General features: G+C 42.1%; 1 protein-coding gene across 1 annotated transcript in view; it reads right to left on the bottom strand.

Annotated features, from left to right (window-relative positions):
- fstl4 (follistatin-like 4) overlaps positions 1–19,036 on the bottom strand; it is a gene marked incomplete at its 3' end in the record, with an annotated part of 332,063 nt that extends 313,027 nt beyond the window's left edge. Inside the window, exons 1-2 of the mRNA XM_079508417.1 lie at positions 18,880–19,036; positions 403–436 (exon numbers count right to left, since the gene is read on the bottom strand). Of these exons, the coding sequence (XP_079364543.1) occupies positions 403–436; positions 18,880–19,032 (187 nt within the window). The 5' untranslated portion in view covers positions 19,033–19,036. The remainder of the gene's footprint in view (positions 1–402; positions 437–18,879) is intronic.
- Positions 19,037–19,506: the final 470 nt, after the last annotated feature.

Raw genomic sequence — 19,506 nt, 5'->3', positions numbered from 1 at the left:
TCGCTTACAATGAAGAATCTACTCACACACATTGGTATTACTATCCTTGTGAGGACATCGACATTTTAGGACAGCATAGCAGTTTTATAGATTACCTTCCGTTTCCCTTTTGTTAACCCTAACCCTCATGAAGATTCAATGTGAAATGGATTGCGAAATAAATTTCTCTGACGATTGAGCAGGCATGGTTCGTACTCCGCGTTGTTAAGAAACCTGGAGATTCAATGTGGTTTGCAGAAAGGTGAAATGACAAAATGTTTCTTTGGCGATTGGGTTGTTAAGGCACACAGTACCACACAGTATGGCCTATTTTGAAAAAACGCTCTTTGGTATGAAGTATGAACACACACACGCACATACACGCACAGACACACACACACACACCACTGTAAGTGTACTCACATTGATCGATGCTCCCGTCTGCTCTCCCCTTCTCCTGCAAACGAGAGAACACACACAAAAAGCGGTTATTATGGGCTTGCAGCAGAGAGAAGAGAGTGAGAACAGCAGCCCTTGCTGCCTCTCTCAGGCAGACTCCCACATGAACCATACAGTACATACACTTCTTCCTCTTTCAGAGACAAGAGCAAGGACGTAGACACAAACAGAGGGAGAGAGCAGGACGTCGTGCATGCAGTAGACACAAACACATGGAGGTTCCCATGGAGGATGGAGGGAACATTACAAATAAAAAGGGAAGACAGAGACAGAGAAAGGGAGAGAGGGAACATGGCATTTGACATGTAGGAAGAGAAAAAGAAAGAGTCTTGCCTTGGGCTAGTTTATCCGTCCTGAAAACAATACTTGGCATTGTGCGAAAGGCAGAGCTGGGCTGTGGCTTAGCTATACATTAACATAACATATCCCAGTAGTAGCTTAACTACTTTTGAATGGTAGCTTTAAAGTATTCATCTATTTTTGTGTTCTAAATGTATACATGCCTGATATCTGCTGCTAAGTGACGTCTCTCACCAGCTCAAAAGACTCTGCTGCTATATATATATCTTCTGCTGTATTTTGTGTCTACTTTCACTATAGAGGCATATTCCGCCTCATTGTATTTCTATTTTGACCAACTCAAGTATATTTTAAGTGTTTGTTGTGTTTATGTGTTATGTTTGTCGTCTTGTTTGTCTTGTGTCTTGTGACATCAAGGTTAATACAATACATAATTTCACCCACTCTTTTTTACAACTGTAAACTCGTGATGTGACAACAAAAGCTGAAGTGTAGCTTGACAAAAGCGACAACATTTGCAGAGGCGCGTCAATAATAAATGGCAAAACAGAAGAGTTCTGAGTGCAGTCAGTCCTTCACAGAGAATTCTCCGTCTACATCCATTTGTAGCTTTCACACACATCATATGTTTTATTCAATCGCTCAATGTCACAACATACATTTCCCCCAGCCACATCAACAACATTACTGTAGGTACTAGCATAGTGGGTAGGGAGTAGGGCTGTGAGGGCTCTATTTAGCCACATCAACAACATTACTGTAGGTACTAGCGTAGTGGGTAGGGAGTAGGGCTGTGAGGGCTCTATTTAGCCACATCAACAACATTACTGTAGGTAGTGGGTAGGGAGTAGGGCTGCGAGGGCTCTATTTTCCACATTAACAACATTACTGTAGGTACTAGCGTAGTGGGTAGGGAGTAGGGCTGTGAGGGCTCTATTTTCCTCCATACCCCTTATCCCTAAACTACTTTTTTTATTGTGGAAATTATGAATCGATTTTGAATAGTTTATAATGAGAATCGCAATTTTAATTTGATGTTTTTGACACCCTTACAGTAGAGAGAACATCTGGTAATCAGAAGGTCACCAGTTGGCCCCGTGTCTATGTGTAGAGTAGACGTGTCCCTCAATTAGGCCACCAATTATTCCACTCATGTACTTTACTGTAGATATGAATGTAACCGAAGTTATACTAGCTCTTCTGAAGCTAGAGAGAGGGAGAGATTGAGAATGTGTGCTTGCAAGCTGTTCTGGAGGGAGAGAGAGAGAGAGCGAGAGAGAGCGAGAGAGAGAGAGAGATTGAGAATGTGTGCTTGAACGCTGTTCTGAAGCGAGAGAGAGAGATATATTGAGAATGTGTGCTTGCATGCGTGCATGCGTGTGTGCGTGCGTGTGTTCGAACGCGTGCGTGCAGTATACAGTAGGTGGGCATTTACATTATAGTACTATATTGGTACAGTTAGATTTGCTAATTAATTACTCCAGGGACTGGAGTTATTGTACAGCAGCAGTACAGCGAGCAATTAAGGATTAGTGAGGTTGGCCAAAAAAAGCGTAATAAAATGCACCCAATGAATACAAGACTCTTACACAAAAAAGGTCTTGATGGCAAAATCAATACCGATTTCACCTCCTACGTTTATCCAAAGTTAAAGTAAATTCTGATGGGTTCAATGTTTATTAAATCCACACACACACACACACACACACACACACACACACACACACACACACACACACACACACACACACACACACACACACACACACACACACACACACACACACACACACACTGCAGAGCTATAAGTTCACATTGCGTCGCTTCACGACGTGTTGTGAGCCTGTAGATCGGCAATGTTTTGCTACTTTTGTGTGACACTGTAGTATGACGAAGTAGGGCTTTAATTTAAATAGGGCGAAAAAGAAAACACATAAAACATTGAAACACACATGCCCAAAATAGGGACGCGAGATGGGAAGTGGTTAAAGGTTAAGCACAGTTGGAATCGTTTGCTACTACTAGTACTAGCCTGTTGTGGGCGGGAAATGCTCACATGGTTGAAGGCTAAAAGGACTGGACTGCATTTACTGCAGTACATTTCTGCTTTTTTTTTCTGGTCTTATGACCACTCAAATGCTCTTTATAATGTACTGTACATGCTTCACAATCATCCATTCACAAACAATGGCACACTGTTACAGATTACATGTTACCCACGCACACCGTAGGTAAGTTGTTTTCACCAGGGGGTGCATAGTGGAAGTGGCCACACCCCCTGCTGTGAGAAGAAAAACACACACTCGCTGTTTTAAACCCAGATACAATTACTTGGCAGGTGTTCAAGACAAGTTTCACAAAACTTGTGAAACATTTTAACACAAATCTTGTGATGGGGTCTGCGACCAAATATCAAAGGTTAACATTAATTATTCCGCCCGCGGTTTTATTAGAAAGGACGTGTACACACGTCTTTTCTAATCAAACCGCGGGGGGCCTTGGACGTGTATACACATCTTTAGGTCCTATTTAATGATATCAAATGAGATCACTGTAATTAATATATTTTTTGGCCTTTCCTTCTTCAGCGATCCTAGACCGGTTTTGCGCACTCGCACTGCCATTCACTTCCTTGTTTACGGCCCCAAAACAGCAATAATGTTCTGTCTTCATTTCTGAAGACTTAACCGAGCATCTCGTTTGGAATATAAACGCTTCTAGAGAGACTTTAGATGTGACAGCGCAAAGTAGTAACTAGTAACGGAAGATTACGCCTTCCTCTGCTTGGCACTCTAGCGCCTTTATTATGAAAAATTCCGCAGCAAAAATATTAAGTGGGTCTTTGACATGAAAAAGTTTGAAAAACACAGACAGAGGCTTTGGCTTTTTAATAAGACAGGCAATAACAATGCATCATTCTCTCTCTCTCCCTCTTTATGTTGTAGGCAGAGAAAACCAAGACATTTAAAATCGTAACCTTTATTTGACTGGGAAAAAAAAAAGTATTTATCATGCTTGGCAGATTACAGAGAATGTTAAGGACAGAAATCGATTCATAATTAAGTGTGGTATGGGGATCTTACAAGAACACGGGAGAGCTTGCGTCATCATGTTGCAATATATTATCACAAACATAACCTAATGGCGCAATAATAGCGGCCCGTCAGAATATTTTACAATACAATATATAGATATCGAATAACAAAAAAACTTTTAGTTATGAATATTTATTTTCTAAAATAGTATTTTATTCTCCTATACCCCAATCGCATTATTATCTATTCTATATGAATACCGTGACAGATTTATTTTTGCGTCAGCATTCGTTCTCTCTCAATCGGGTGCAGGTGAGTCCCCTCAGCAGTACCAGTTCCTGTGGATACTGGATAAATATGTACTGCATACTGTACACGCAGACCAGTATATTATTGTTATCCTTTTGGACCAATGTGCTTTGACTGTACCCTGTACTGTCCACGTACAGTACCACGAATAAAGCACCAACCTGCTCACCGGGAGCAGTGAGGGACTCATTGTCTTGCTCAAGGACACTTTCAATACAGAGCCAAACAGGAGCCGGTGATCGAACTATATAGGAAATTATGGCTTTCCCACCGCTGCTCTACCTCCTGAGACACTGTCGCCCCAAGAAAAAGAAAAATCACGCCTGTGTGAACTGAGCGGTGCAACTATGGAACATCCAGACCCACGGGAACGTGCCCAGGGGGGCGGCCAGGTTCCGGCGAGCCTTCCCGCGTTCGAAACGGTCGAGAAATGACAGAGTTACCGTGTGGGGGTCCCCGGGGGGTCCCCGGAACATCCAGACCCACAGGAACACGGCCAGGGGCCCTCTTCCGGCGAGCCTTCCCGCGTTCGAAACGGTCGAGAAATGAGCGAGTTATCGTGCTGGGACGCCTACAGGGACGCGTACACATACATAGGGACACACATAGCTGCGTAATGGAGTGGAGGCACCGCTCAAAAAAACAACCTTGTAAGACCCTGCTCACATCCGTGAGTCACTTCACTGTCAACCTTCCCTCCCCCAACCCCCCCTTCAGCCTGTTTGGTTCACTGGTACTCATCTGAAATGAAGCATGAAATGCAAAACAAAAGGGGGGGAAAAGATACAGCATCAATGCAACTTAAAACACTATGCAGTTTGATGTGTCTCGTATTTGAACAAACAGAACAGGAGTCGAGTCGGGTGTGGAATATAGCAGTTCTTCCGACAAAGGAAAATACACAGCAGAAATGGAGGTGTTGTGACAGTTTGCACTGGTGTGGATCTGGTTGAGTAATGAGGCTCAACGATAAACAATTTGCATATTATCTCCAAAAACCTCTCGACTTTTAGCCTTGGTTCTCACAGTGGCGGCGCTTGCTGAAAGTAGCTATTCTTGTAGATATGCTATTTTCAGCGAGCGACAAAAAAATATATGTTAATGACGTTTAGAAGATTTAGAACACTTTCATGGGGGTCTTTATGTGTGCAATATGTTGTTTTAGATATTTTAGATTTTAGCAGTGAGCCCAGTGTCTCTGATGTCATCGACACTGGGCTTACTTCCTTCCTGGACTACAATCCCCATAATGCTTTGGTGCACTGCTCCTCCTTGTGGATGCGTATATCTTTTCTACGTCCGAGCATAGACATGGTAACGACCCGCCTGCCTCTGATTGGCCTACCGACACTGCCGGCCTTACCAGAGTTTCCTTCAAGGTGGAAGCCTCAAGATACATGCTCGATAGTCAGCCGTGAGGTTACTCCGTGGTGGGAAATAAATAAATAATACAAGTACGATATAATACAAGAGAATGGCAGCTTGGCACGCGGGATCAGTAACTTTTATTTTTGTAGAAGAGACAAACTAATGTTATGCCGTTGGCCTGTTTATTTGTATACATGTGAAAACTTGAAACATTATTGTAAAAAGTTCCTTTCCCTTGACCTTTATCTTTTTTACTATAACAGTATTAGTTTACTATAATAGATTAATACCTTGATCTTTATCTTTTTTAGTATAATAGTATTAGTTTACTACAATTAGATTAATACACAATAATCAACACTAACACTTTAATTTAGAACACAGCCAAATCAAATCATAGTACATACGTGTTTAATCAATTATTCAATCAAAGCAAACGGCACAAACAATAGTTTGCCTCTTCTACAAAAATTCAAGTTACTGTTGCATTTTGCCATTCTCTTGTACACGTATTATTTCCCCCCACGGAGTACCCTTGCATCTCGGAGGACAGGCAAGACGTGCAGTGTCGGTAGGCCAATCAGAGGCAGGCGGGGCGTTACCATATCTATGCTCGTACGTAGAATAGATATACGCCTTGTGGATAGGGGTAACATGTAGTCCAGGAAGTAAGTGAGCCCAGTGTCCATGACATCAGAGATATTTGGCTCACTGCTAAAATCTAAAATATCTAAAACCACCTATACATATATTTGTTTGTAAAAAGGGTGTTAAAGTTCAAGTTAAAGTTTCCCTTTAACTTTTGTTGTTTTTACCAGCTGCTGGAAGCAGGCTGGGCTATTTTCTATCGGGTTGGTAGTGGCAACTTATAATTTCATTGGCTGCCGTAGTCACCTACAGTATCTTTCTGATTGGCTAGCCGACCTCTCAGCCAATGGAATAGTATTGCAGCCAGCAACTTAGGCAACCAGACACTTTTAGCCTCTAGCCGACCTCTCTGCCAATGGGATAGTACTGCAGCCAGCAAGTTGCAACAACAACCCACTAGTTATTTCACCAAGGGATTCTTATGTCAACTTCCAAGTACAACATGCAAGCGAACCCAGGTAAAGTACTGCGAAGCAGACTTGTGTGCGTGCGTGCGTGTGTGCGTGCGCGTGTGCGCGCGCGCGTGCGTGTGTGTGTGTGAGACTGTTGTTCAAACCGCAAATGCGCTGTTTTGTGTGTTTATAGAAGATGTTGGCAATTCTAGTGAGGAGATGGGAAAGATGGGAAATATAAAGACCTATTGTCATTGTTGTGTTGTGAGTGAATGCACGGGACCCGAATGGAAACAAGACTTTTCTTCGGTGCTATCCCTTCCGACCAATGTGCTTTGACTGTACCATGTACTGTTTTGCATTTGTTATTGTCTAATAAAATAATCAATCAAAAAAACTGTATGTTACCTCAATGAAGGGATATATTAGTAACAGACACATGGCCAACAACTCTTACATACATCTAGCCTACTAAAGATTACTAAAGAGATGTATAGTTTCAACTGGACAGTGCTACTGTACGTGGATGAGTGAGCACACAACATCACAGCGTGCACCACGGCAGACAGATTACATTCATTTGGTGATGGACTCAGGTTTACTATGCTTTTAGCAGGACTTTTGGCTTTGTGCAGTGCTTTAGTTTGTTTCCACACACACACAAATACTGTACACAGACACAGATATTTACATTTCATAGCACAATTTTGCAGATATAATAAGGCAGCTGGTAAAATAATTGATCAATTCTTGTTTCCATACATCAAGGCCTTACTTGATCACACTACAGCGTCACACAACAAGTATCAAAAGTAGCAGATCCACAAGCTCGAAACATGGCGTGAGTTTGTCAAACTGAATTTGAATCCTGAAAAGTAGCAGTTTTGGACATATGGACATATTTTATGGACATATTTCCACCTGACAGAGACGAAAGGTCCTTAAAAGAAAGACATATTTCAGCGTTTAAAACACCACATGGATTCCTGTCAATCCCTCTCTCGCTCTGTTTCTCCACTTGTTTTTTTTCCTGTAGGCTACTTTGCAAGCATTCTCTTCAATGTCCGCCCCCACCCCTCCCTCCCCCACCGGCTCTTTTTCACTGCCATCTGGTTGTTATAATTGCAGACATACGTCCTCACTCCTCATCATGACAAGATTACAACAAACTATGTATCTTCTTGGGAGATACACTTGATTTGCTAGACCAATACAATAAAGGTGAGAAACAAGTGATCAAACAAAACATTTACACTAGAGATGTAAAAAGATTGACACTATATCATTAGCCAATAAAAAGGACTCATAAATGGGATATTAAATGTCTCATCAGGAAGTAAAATACACAATATTAATGGTTATTGTATGTTGTTAACCAAAGCTGGACTAAGTGTTGTGGTTATAATCCTGTACTACAGTGTCACCTTTTCATTTTTAAGACAGGCTGAGAGAGTCTGGAATAGGACTGTACTACCGGTATTAGGCATGTAAAATAAGTCGCTGAGACATATCTATTTCTATGCCTCATGATTCAAAATCTGGGCAAAGTTTCACCCGATCAGAGCCCTATTAAATTCCCTTATGAAATGTAGTATTAAACATGTAATGTGAAAAACAGAGACTGATGCAGGGAAGAGTATTAACTCCACACCAGCTTCTCCCGACCAGACCGGTCAGTTTAATCAACCGGCTTTGACATTCTGAGAGCCCTCCACTCTTACTAGTGGGGCTAAAAATAAACATTGTTTTGTATTATTTTTATCAGATATTAGTGACAATGAAATAAAAGGAAAGAGGAAGAAAGGAACAAGGTCTTGCAATGAACAGCAAACACAGAGAAGTGTGGGTTAAACTGGGGAAAACAGCCAACTTACTCAAAAGAACTGCCAACAACAATCAATGGCCTGCGCTCTCTGAAGGAGCAAAGGGCTTAAGTGGAGTAAGTGAAAGGGGCTCACACACATGGTTAGGGCTCATCTTTCATGGAGCATGAATGAACAAATCTCATGGCAATACAACCAACCAGGCTGGTCTAGGAGTTGACACGGTCTACGAGCATTGGGTTGCACATTATTGTTAGGTGGCTGCTGTTCTGCCTGGAACACTACAGCCTAAATTTAATAAAATGGGCCGGTGCTCCGCAAGCCAGGAACGATGACCGTTGGGAACACATGCCCCTCTGCTTATGCAATACCAGGTGCACCTGCTGTTAGAGTACCCATTGGTCTGCCTGTGTCCCTCTTATGCCCATACATATGGAGATCCCTATCTGTCTGTCTGTGTTCTTTTTGTGCCCATATAATTATATGGAATTCCATGTTATTATTATTAGCTGTCTATCTTGCCAGCTTATTCCCTGAGGTCACATGACTGAATGAAACACTGCTTCTTCTTTTTTCTTTTCAGCAGGGCCTGCAGGCTGGATGCCTGGTGGCTTATTGCTACCGCTCACTATTAGGAGTGTAAGTAAGCCTTGCCAAGCCCTGTGGCCCATAGGGCGGGAGCCTATGTCCTGATTCTGTAACGCGAGGCAGCTTGAAGTACACCCCTGGACATGACGCTAGTATGTCGCAGGGACTTACCACCCCAATCCAACCCTTTGATGCCGAGTAGCAAGCAGGGAGGCATTGGGTGACTTGGGTCCCATCTTTATAATCTTTGGTATGAGCGGGCCAGGGTGGACACTCCAACCACAAAGCCACTGAGCAGGTACTGTACAGTATTCAATCACTTGCACTGTTTTGACCCAAAAGCAATATATGATTAAAATGGTTTCGTTGCAGTAAGATTCATACAGGTACGCTCATTGCCATGCCACTGTATTTAACTGTCCGAAATGAAATGATTACTATATTTACCCAGGGTATCTGGGCTAAGCTCAAGAACTTGTTTCCAGCCAGGCCCTGCTCATAGAACATTTCATCGTAGTGGTTCAATGCCTTGTTCAAGGTCACTTCAGCGGTGGTAATTTGAACGTGTCGGACCACTGATTCGAACTGGCGACCTTCCGGTATCAAGACCGCTCCGCTATCCGTTCGGCCACCGCTACTGTATATCATACTCTGCAGTCACTAGCATTTCCACAAACACCTTTTTCAAGAGCTATTTGCCTCCATGTTGGCACCCATTTAAACACACTGAAGGAGTCCAACATCGCCGCTGTTACACAGACTGAACGCATTCAGTGGAAATGCAGTTTAAACAGCAGGGCGCAATACCAAGCCATGCTGTGTCTGACATTATGGGATGTGGGCTGAATATGTCCACTCCACCCCCCCCTCCTCTATAAGGGGTTGCTGTGTAGGCACTCTTAATTCAAGCACCCATATGTTTTGTAACCCGCACGCACGCACGCACACACACACACTCACACACACACACACTCACACACACACACACACACTCACACTAATTCCAGTCAACATAAGAACCCTCATGTGGAATTAGCTGTCTGCATGCCAAGACAGCTGCCGCCGCTGCAGTATATTATTTGCTAAATGACAAAGGCGGTAGCCTCCCTGAGACTTTGATAAGGAGGAGTGTGTTGATACTTTTGACCCAGTCTGTAGAATATACATAATGCTCGGGGGAGGGGAGGGGGGGGTGGGGTGGGGCAGGCAGATGAGGGCAGGGAGAGTGCCAGGAGAGCCAATCCTATTCCGTTTTAATACCCCGACAGTGGCACGCCGCGATAAGCTCGGTCTGTGTATTCACATACTGCATTATTAGGCAAAGAAGGGCTCACCTACCTACAGTGTATTATTTCTACATTTTGTTGCCGTCGGGCAGAAACCATGACACTGGCAAGGTGTTGTCCAGTAATAACGATCCTGTGTGTCGATGTGTGCGTGTGCGTGTGTGTGTGTGTGAGAGCACGCATGGGTTTGTTAGCAAGATGACCCGAGAATGGAAGCTCAGATTTTCATGACACATGTACAGAATGACCAGTATGCTACCCCAAGAAACCTGATAAACCTTGACCGTTTGGATTGAAACGGTCAAGGTCACAATCATGAAGGTCAATGTCTGTCGAGGACGGACGGGCAGATTTTCATGAAACTTAGTGGGAATGATCTTTAGGCTGTCCTGAAGAGATTACTACGTTTTGGGTTGAAAAGGCAAGAGTTCAAGGTCACAATCAAAAGACAAAATAAACGAGAAGATGTATTGTGGGCAGGATTTGCACCCCAGACGCCTTAATTTAAGTTTTAACCAAGAACTAAAGTGGTATGCACCCCAAAAATGTGAAAGTCAAGTATTTTGGAGTATGTGTCTTTATTTCTTTGTGATGACTGCATCATGCACCCTACAGACATTTCTGTGAGCACTCTGGAGGGTGCGGTGATTAAACATACTGTAAGACATCTCATATAATCAGTAGCTGCCATAGCATACATCATGTCCACTGACACAATTTGCCCGAGTGTTCTCAACGGGTCTGAAAATGATACTGACCTGAGTGAGTCGGTTATTGCCAGAAAAGGCTGCACATTTTACATACAGTATGTGGTGGCTCAAACCACAGCACAATGGGATGAGAGAGATAGAGTGTGAGAGACTGTGTGCGTGTGTGTGTGTGTGTGTGTGTGTGTGTGTGTGTGTGTGTGTGTGTGTGTGTGTGTGTGTGTGTGTGTGTGTGTGTGTGTGTGTGTGTGTGTGTGTGTGTGCAATCCAAGGTTCTTCTGACCGTCACATGATGTGTCATCTAATCAACTTCTCATGCCAGACGGTTATTCTAGCAGACGAGTTAGAAACATGGTGAACCAAAACACGCGTACTGTACATGGCTTTACATTGTGTGCTGATGTGAGCTGCATCTCATGCTGATGGGTGCAATAATACATGCACTTGTGTTTCTATTTCTTTTGCGCAGGCCCAGCCTTTCCCAACACGACCAAATAGCATTTATTTCTGGCCCTGTGCGGCTCGGGCTGAAACTGATAACTTTAATTTGCCCACTAAGTATCTTATTGTATAATTATGCTTTTGTAGTTCCAAGAGACAAAGGAGTTTTTGAGAGAAAAAATTAAATTACAGAACCAGACATACTCCTTCCAAATTAATGTGCTAATCTCTTCCAGACAGAAGGGCAAAGCAGGGCAGGTGGAGATGATTTTCTATGGCTAATGACATACGATAACCAGCAGTGGTGTACTGTAGTAAGTAACTATAGTTTTGCTGTACTTTTACTTTACTGGAGTACTTTCAATTTTTTATCATCTACTCCATTACACCTCAAAGACAAATATTGTACTTTTACTCGACTTGCTTCCCGCCGGTCTCGGTCTCAACTCGGACTCAACCCCCTCCCACACTCTGTCTTGAGTCAGACTTGCCCGAGTCGCCCGCTTCGGACTTGGTCTTGACTTGGACTCACCTTACAGTAGGTGGACTCGACTACAACACTATACTCAGTGGTGTCATGGTGATTTTTTTACTGGTACCACGGAACGTCACACGCACGCATGTGCACGCGCGTGCATGACACAGAACAGCTACATAGCCTAAGCCTATTGTTAAATAATGTATGAGAGTTTTAGACACAAACACAAAAGTAGACTTAAAATAGTCAAACATCTTTACTGCACACTACTGAAACTAAAAAGTTTGCTTTGGACGAATTGATCTGTTCTTTGATGGAGGAGGCATTCTTGACACTTGACACGGTGTGAAAACAGGGGGGGGGACGCCAGTAAACCTAGACCACTATGGGTACTTAGTAAGTTGGTGCATCTTGGAAAGTCTGGGGACACGAGGTTGGTGCGTTCTAGCGTGCACGCACATGCACCGTTCCGTCCCGTCCCTGCGCGTGCACGTCAAAGAATTACTGGTACCACGGTGTGGTACTGCATTCTACGAGCATGACACCACTGACTATACTATCCCTATTCATAATATCACCTCCAATAGAATGTATTCTTACAAACAGCAGATTCATCAAGGTGGTGTAATGCATTGTTCCCTCATTCATTCAAAGTATTTTCTTGGGCAAATAACTCTTCACATTGCTTATGTCTGTCATAACAACTCAAGTGTTTTTTAAAGCAACAACAGCAGTCTTCACCCTTTGACCATACTGAGTTGAAAATGAAGTGTCCAATTATTTTATTTTTGTTTTAGCGGTCATGCTCAGTGCAGACACTGTGGGTGTCAAAATAAACACATCGAGGTATTTTGTTTTTCAGGTCTGAAGCTTCAACAGAGAAGATGATTGGTTCTGAAATAACTTTGTCGCTATCTTCTTCATCTGCCATCAGAGGAACATTCCACTCGCTGCCAATGACCAATTTCACACATTTGCTTCCTCTCCCCAATCGTTCAGTCTTATCTCATATCCCTGGTCTCTTCCCCATCTGCCTTCACTGTGTGTGGGTTTTTGTTATTTACCACCATTTTTCACTGTAGTTTTCATTGCCTTTAGATGACGTGAGTCAAGGGTCACACATGGGACAGTTGAATTGAAATGGAACACACTGCAGTGCTCAATTATGTTAAAACGGAATGAATTTTGGTACACAATATGATACATTGTTTTACAATAGGCTATTTACCAGGCTAGACCTGGGTCCTTGCTTCACAACACAAGAATGTCCTGTTACAAAATGTTGACTTGTTACAAAATGTTGACTTCTTTTGTGTTTAGATACTTGCTTAAAACAATGCAATTAACTGTTCAAAAAAATTGTCAACTTAACTAACCAATTGACATCTTGCCAGTTATATTATATGTGACCGAGTCTGGCAAATAGGCCCTCATCTCGACCAGAGCAATTTTTCAGTTGTTTACAGATTATTAAAGTACAGAGTGTAAGCTTTCATATGATGTATCATTCAATGAAATTGGAAAATATTTGAAGGAGATATGACCATTTTAAAATGATTGTGCCGTTTTACCCAAAGCTGAGAAAATCCCCTGTTCACAACATTTCAACACCTAGAGCTGGCTAGCCTACTTTGACTTATAAATGTATACATTTAATTTGCCCAAATCAATAATCTGTTGGAATGAAAACCTTCAACATTCAAACTGTGTTAATATGAAAAAAAACGAAAATCACAAAAAAATAAAAATCAAGTTTATTTTAGATTTTCTGCCTTTTCATTATAGGCGAGATGAGGACCATTTTGCTAGACCTGGTCACATATATGCACCACTGCAGTCACTGATGAAACACTTTGCATTGTGTTACAAATATGGACTGGCCTTGAATTAAAATGGCATTGAATTAAGGCTATTGGGAGATACGTTTGCCTCTGGAACTGGAGGGCTAGACGACTTACATAGATTGTACTGTACGGTGAAAATACCTGAGTTTGCATACTTTGCTGTGATTATGGGTTCATCTCATGATCGGTACAGCTTGGCTAAATATCAATGCTATCAATGCAATGCTGTATAAACCAATGTTTCTCACATGGTGTGCCAAGGCATGCTGGTGTGCCGCGAGACAATTCCAGGTGTGGTTTGGGTTTTGAGAAAGCATGCATGTCAGCTCTATGAAGTGCAGGGCAGAAGTCAAAATCTAAGGTGTGTTTTTGCTATTTCCCTTGCCTGAGGCTCAAAACGTCACGCACTATGGTGAACACATTTTAAATATCATGACATCAAAAGCTGACATCAAAAGCTGCCAGCCAGCAAATTTGTGATGTGGGATCTAACAAACGGGCATCGTTCACGAGGCCGTCCCACATTAACATATGTGGATGTACTCAAGAAAGATGCACATGCACAAAGCACCAGATGTAGATGTATGGAGAACGGGATGACTGGGAGCGACAGTATAGAGGGCTCGTCTGAAGACCACCACTTTGGGATTTTGTGACATAATTTCTGCAATATTCTATACGATGTAACTATACAAACATTATGAATTATCTTTTAAGTTTAAAAGGATCCCTAGCTAAGCCTTATATGCCTTAATACATTATAATTGCCCTCTATACTAGGCCTACATTTAGGAATTAAAAACACTTTAAATATTGTATTTATTTTAGAAATAGGTAATCTTTTACTCAATATGGACCCAATAATTTGCCCATGTGTGGACCAGCCCTATGGAATGTAGGCTATAGAATGCATGTTTAGGAAAAACGTTTTCTTTCCCCTCTTTTTTTGGAAGATGGGTTCAAAGATTGAGTAAACAGACTGGTTTGTGATTGCTTTCATGGCATGTGGACAATAGACACACACGTAAAGAAGAAGAAAATCCATCTCTTTATATAACCATTGCAAACCCCTTCAAGTGTTTTCAGACTGTTGCCAAAATCAGGCCCCCTGTGGACTCATGTAAAATCATGCACAAAGCCTGGAAGCACAGAATTCTTGAATTTCAGGGAGTTTGACAAGCTCAAGTGTAGGAGGCATTAGAGGTTGGTTGGCCTGAATTGGCCTCCGTCAGACTATTTTCACTCAACTTTTCTGGAGGTAAACAACTCAACTTGGCTGACACGGAGCTTCAGAATTCTTGTCTGTGCTTTGTTTTCCTCAAGTTTGTTTCAGTTTGTTCGTCTTTCGTTCAGACTGATTTCCACTGGTCCCAGAGACAAAGGGGACAGTGTTGGAAAAAGTAAAATTAGCAATACCAGTTACAAGCAAATTTTACCTGACTAAAAGAACATTTTTGCCATTAAACTATACTATTATCTACCCATTATGAATGTTCCATTTCACATAGTATTTCCCACACCAAATCTCTTTGCCAACAAATAACAAATCTACAAGTTCACAACGCGCCGCAGCACAACACATACAAAGTTGGTATAGTGAAGCACTAACTGGCATCACACAGTCTCTCCTCAGATGCTGTGAACACCACAGCACCAAGGCACATGCGCTGCGGGATTTGTCAACTCACAATTTAAGCATGAAAGAAAAAGGAAAAGGGGGAAAATAAATGCTGGCACCGGTTATTCCTTCCTGAAGCTCTCCACGACGCATGCCACATAATTATGTGATCCAATTCACCCCGAGGGTCGACTTTAAAGTCTGCTGCCAATTGACAGCTTTTTAGTTCCCTGTTCTGGCTGGATAGACGGGGGGATGCCTGGGACCTGTTCTGGCTGGATAGACGGGGGGATGCCTGGGACTGTGGTTTTTTTTCTTTTGCGTTAAGGGATGTAAGGGGACAGAACCACTGGGGCAAAATGACATTGCGAAGCTAGCTGCCAAAATGGCAGAGCCCGAAGTGAGTCAGACCTAGAACAGACCAGGGGGTGCACGCTTCATTTCACAAAGAATTGGGGGGACCACAGGGCTGAGCGGTGTGTGTGTGTGTGTGTGTGTGTGTGTGTGTGTGTGTGTGTGTGTGTGTGTATTTTTCTGTTGCTGCAAACAGACAAGCCATCCTACAGTATATTTGTTAGAACCTAACATGTGTCTTCTGTTATGTGGAGATTAAGTGTAAAAGGGAAAAAAGATGTCCAAGTACAGTTAACTCAGGTCCAGTTTACCAAGAGATCTAGAGGGTTTTTAAGGATGTTGTTCAAGCTTGGTAGAACAAAAGTTTGAGTAAGTCATGACACCCCAAATGACTTAGCTAAAGTACTGTGGTTGAGCCAATATAAAAAATGCACCCGTGAAATAACAGAAATTAAATATGACAAGAGCTTTTAACTTATTCCCTCCAAAGCCATATTGCATGTGGACAAAAAAAAGAGGCTGGGGTTTAAAAATAATTAGACTTAAATATAGAAGTACATGGAAGATTAAAAACAAATTGGCTGTAAAGCGGACAGCACACTTCAGAAGAACTCCCAATTATGCTTGGCTTTCTGGAACCAAAGAAGTTCTCTGTGGACAAAATTGTTTTGTACTTGATGTGGTTTCACTTTGAGCACTGACCATTCCATCAGTTAAGAGCCCGCCCTATAACATTCTGACCAATCAAACACGATGGTCACATTGGTGTTGTCTGTGGTGATTTTGGCTAGTAAGGTGCAAGAAAAAAAGAAAATCACACCTGTGTGAACTGAGTGGTGCAGGGTCTTATATAGCCTGATCAGCTGTGGTCTGACGTAATGTCAGTGACCATAGTAACCATGCTCATTTATTTGGGTCCCACGTACAGGTACACACACGTACAGGTACACACATACATAGACACAAACATAGATACAGACAAAGCTGGTTGTTGGAGTGGTTTGCAACACTCAAAAAAAGAGGGACCATCCGATCTTATGATTCTTAAACGGCCTCTCTCTCTACCACTTCAGTCATGGCCGGCCCATTTACATGACCTCTTAACTGTAGAGGGATGTTTACATTGACTCGTCTATTCAGGTAAGGTCGCTAACGTTTTAGTGACTATGGAGACAATGTCGAGACACGACTGGACAATGAATTGTTGGTGGTGGTGGTACAGTATGATCCATAAAATATTATCTCAGGCTTATGGTAGATGAGTATAATAGAATAAGTCAAATTGTTTTGTTTGTTTGTTGGTTGTTTGTGATGTAAAGTGTCCTTGGGTTCATGAAAGGCACTATATAAATTCAAGACGCTAAGCCTATTATTATCATTTTCAAATAGCATGGGCCCAAAAAGGCTCATATTGTCAGTGTGCAAGCTCCATTAAGCAGTTAATGTTGCATGACAGAAATGTTGTATGTCTAGTTTTCCCACGCCTAATGCTTAACCACATTAACCTGGTGTCCCTAATATGGTCTATAAATACCAAAAATCACAGATCTACAAGCTTAAGTTACAGAAACAAGTAAATATGTTTTCATCAACTACTGTATAAAGAAGACCCCACACACACACACACACACACACACACACACACACACACACACACAGTGTAAAGTATATAAAAGTTTAAAAACATCCTTAACACTTTGAGTGCCACCTGGTGGACAAAAGTGGTGGTGCTTGGCTGCCGGTGATTTTAGGCTTCAGACTTCAGATTGGATCTTTGAACACACTAGACGATTATTTATCGGGTAGTGAATTGGGACCTTATGTATCCACAACATCACTTCCTCCCCATCCACCCACCGACCGTTTATTTTCCAACTGTTCAAAAGCGATATAATTCAAGAGTTCAATGCTTTATAATTAAAAACCTTTCCCGCAAATGTTTCCATACCCCATTTGCGCATTTCCTTTTTTTTTTTCGATATAGGCCAAAATCCACCAAAGAGTTATTCGCATTTTCAGGTGTTTCCATTAAGGATTTTATGCGGAAGAGCCTTATTGCGCAAAACCATGGCTTAATGGAAACATGCCTACAGTCGTACAATAGTGTCGCGTGAAAATAGCTTATCTACAAGCTCACAGCGTTGTAGGGCTGTTACCCTAAATCGGGAGCAAATCTCAGGCATGATTATCCTCTATGTGAGCGGTTCAAAGATCCATTATTTGGACTTCCATTATTTGGACACTCAAAGTCATACAAGAAGAGGGGACGCTACCGCAGAGAGGTACTTGTGTGTCTGTCTCAGGCATGTCTGACGGATGCACTTGTGAATAATTCTACTGTGTAACTGATAAACTCTTTCTCTCGCTCCCTCTTTCTGTCTGTCTGTCTGTCTGTGTCTGTCTTGTCTGTCTCTCTTTTTGCTCCTCCGTCAGCTAAATTCCTGCCCTGCAGAAAATATGAGAGAGAGAGAGAGAGAGAGAGAGAGAGAGAGAGAGAGAGAGAGAGCTATCCCTGCCTCAGACTGAACGGTAACTATGCCAGTCGAACTGTGTTCTCTAAAAAGCACAGTTTGTTTCCTTTCTTTTGCACATTCACACTAGGATGCCTCAAGATCTGTAAACTGCACTCGCTTTGTGTAAAATGCACAATAAATCTCTGAGTGTGGAGTAAATGAGCTGAGAGGAAGGAAGGGGAAAGAGTGAGTTGTGCCAGAGGAAATGAGGGGATGAGGAGAATACAAGATAGTAGCTTAATGGAGACAAGCCCTGCAGGGCTTTTTGTGTAACTATCCTTTTAGCATTAGTGTATTTACTATTTAATGTCATTTTTATTTAACTGTTAATAAAGTATTCAATCAATGGAGAAGTTCACTAAAGCTAACAAAGTAACAAAAAATAGAATCAAAAATAAATAAATTAGTTAACTGCAAATTAACATTGCTTGACACAAAAAAAGTTCACCAAAACGAATTTTCATGTTTGTCAATTAATTTGAGCCTAGCTAAGTGTATTGTTTTTTAATTAGGCAATACGTTTTCTGACCTTTTTTAATCTCTTCCCTGACGAATAGGCCTACCACAAAATACAACAACAAACAAGAAACTAAAATGCCAATAAATAAAAACAAGCCTTTTCACAAAATAAAAACTAAACTATGGTAAATCCACTTTTAAAAATGAAAACGATTGAAATTTTAAAACGTATAACCTTGGTGTGTGTGTGTGTGTGTGTGTGTGTGTGTGTGTGTTACCATGGAGTGTGGTTCCTGCGTGGGGCTGATATGTTGCGTGCTGGCTGCGTCCATCTTGTCTCTCCCACGGCTCTTGTGGCCCTCGGCCCTCCAGCACAGGGAGGTCACCAGCAGGATGGCTCCAGCCACAGCCCAAACACCCAGGCTGCCCATCAGCGTCTACCTGGATGGAAGAACAATAAGGCACAATTATACAACAGGTCGTTTCGAGGAAGCAATCTGATTGGTTGAAACAGCCTTCTAGCATCATGGAACACCTAATTAAAACAAATAATTCAGCTGTGTTGTTCTCCCAGAGACTCGGTGGCTAGACTAGCTAGTTTCTTGGGACATTTGTGGTTGTAGTGGCTTCATGTCATTAAAAAAAATTGTGATTTTTTTTTTGGCGACTACCGTTATCTTAGTTTTAAGTGTAACTGTTGTATAATCGCAATATTACACTCGAGGGTGTGCGTTACTGTCATAAATGGCACTTGCTTACAGAACGCGCCTTCGGCTCGTTCTTGCAGCAACGCAGGCGTGCATTTAATGACAGTAATGCACATTGCACACCCTCGAGTGTAATATTGCTTAATAACAGCTCCACCAGGGTGAACAACATGAAATACCTATCTACAAGCTCACAGC

Source organism: Electrona antarctica (genome assembly GCF_951216825.1).
Source record: "Electrona antarctica genome assembly, chromosome: 8".
Taxonomy (NCBI): domain Eukaryota; kingdom Metazoa; phylum Chordata; class Actinopteri; order Myctophiformes; family Myctophidae; genus Electrona; species Electrona antarctica.
Note: the sequence above shows the minus strand (reverse complement) of the source record. Positions and strands in the feature narration are given on the sequence as shown.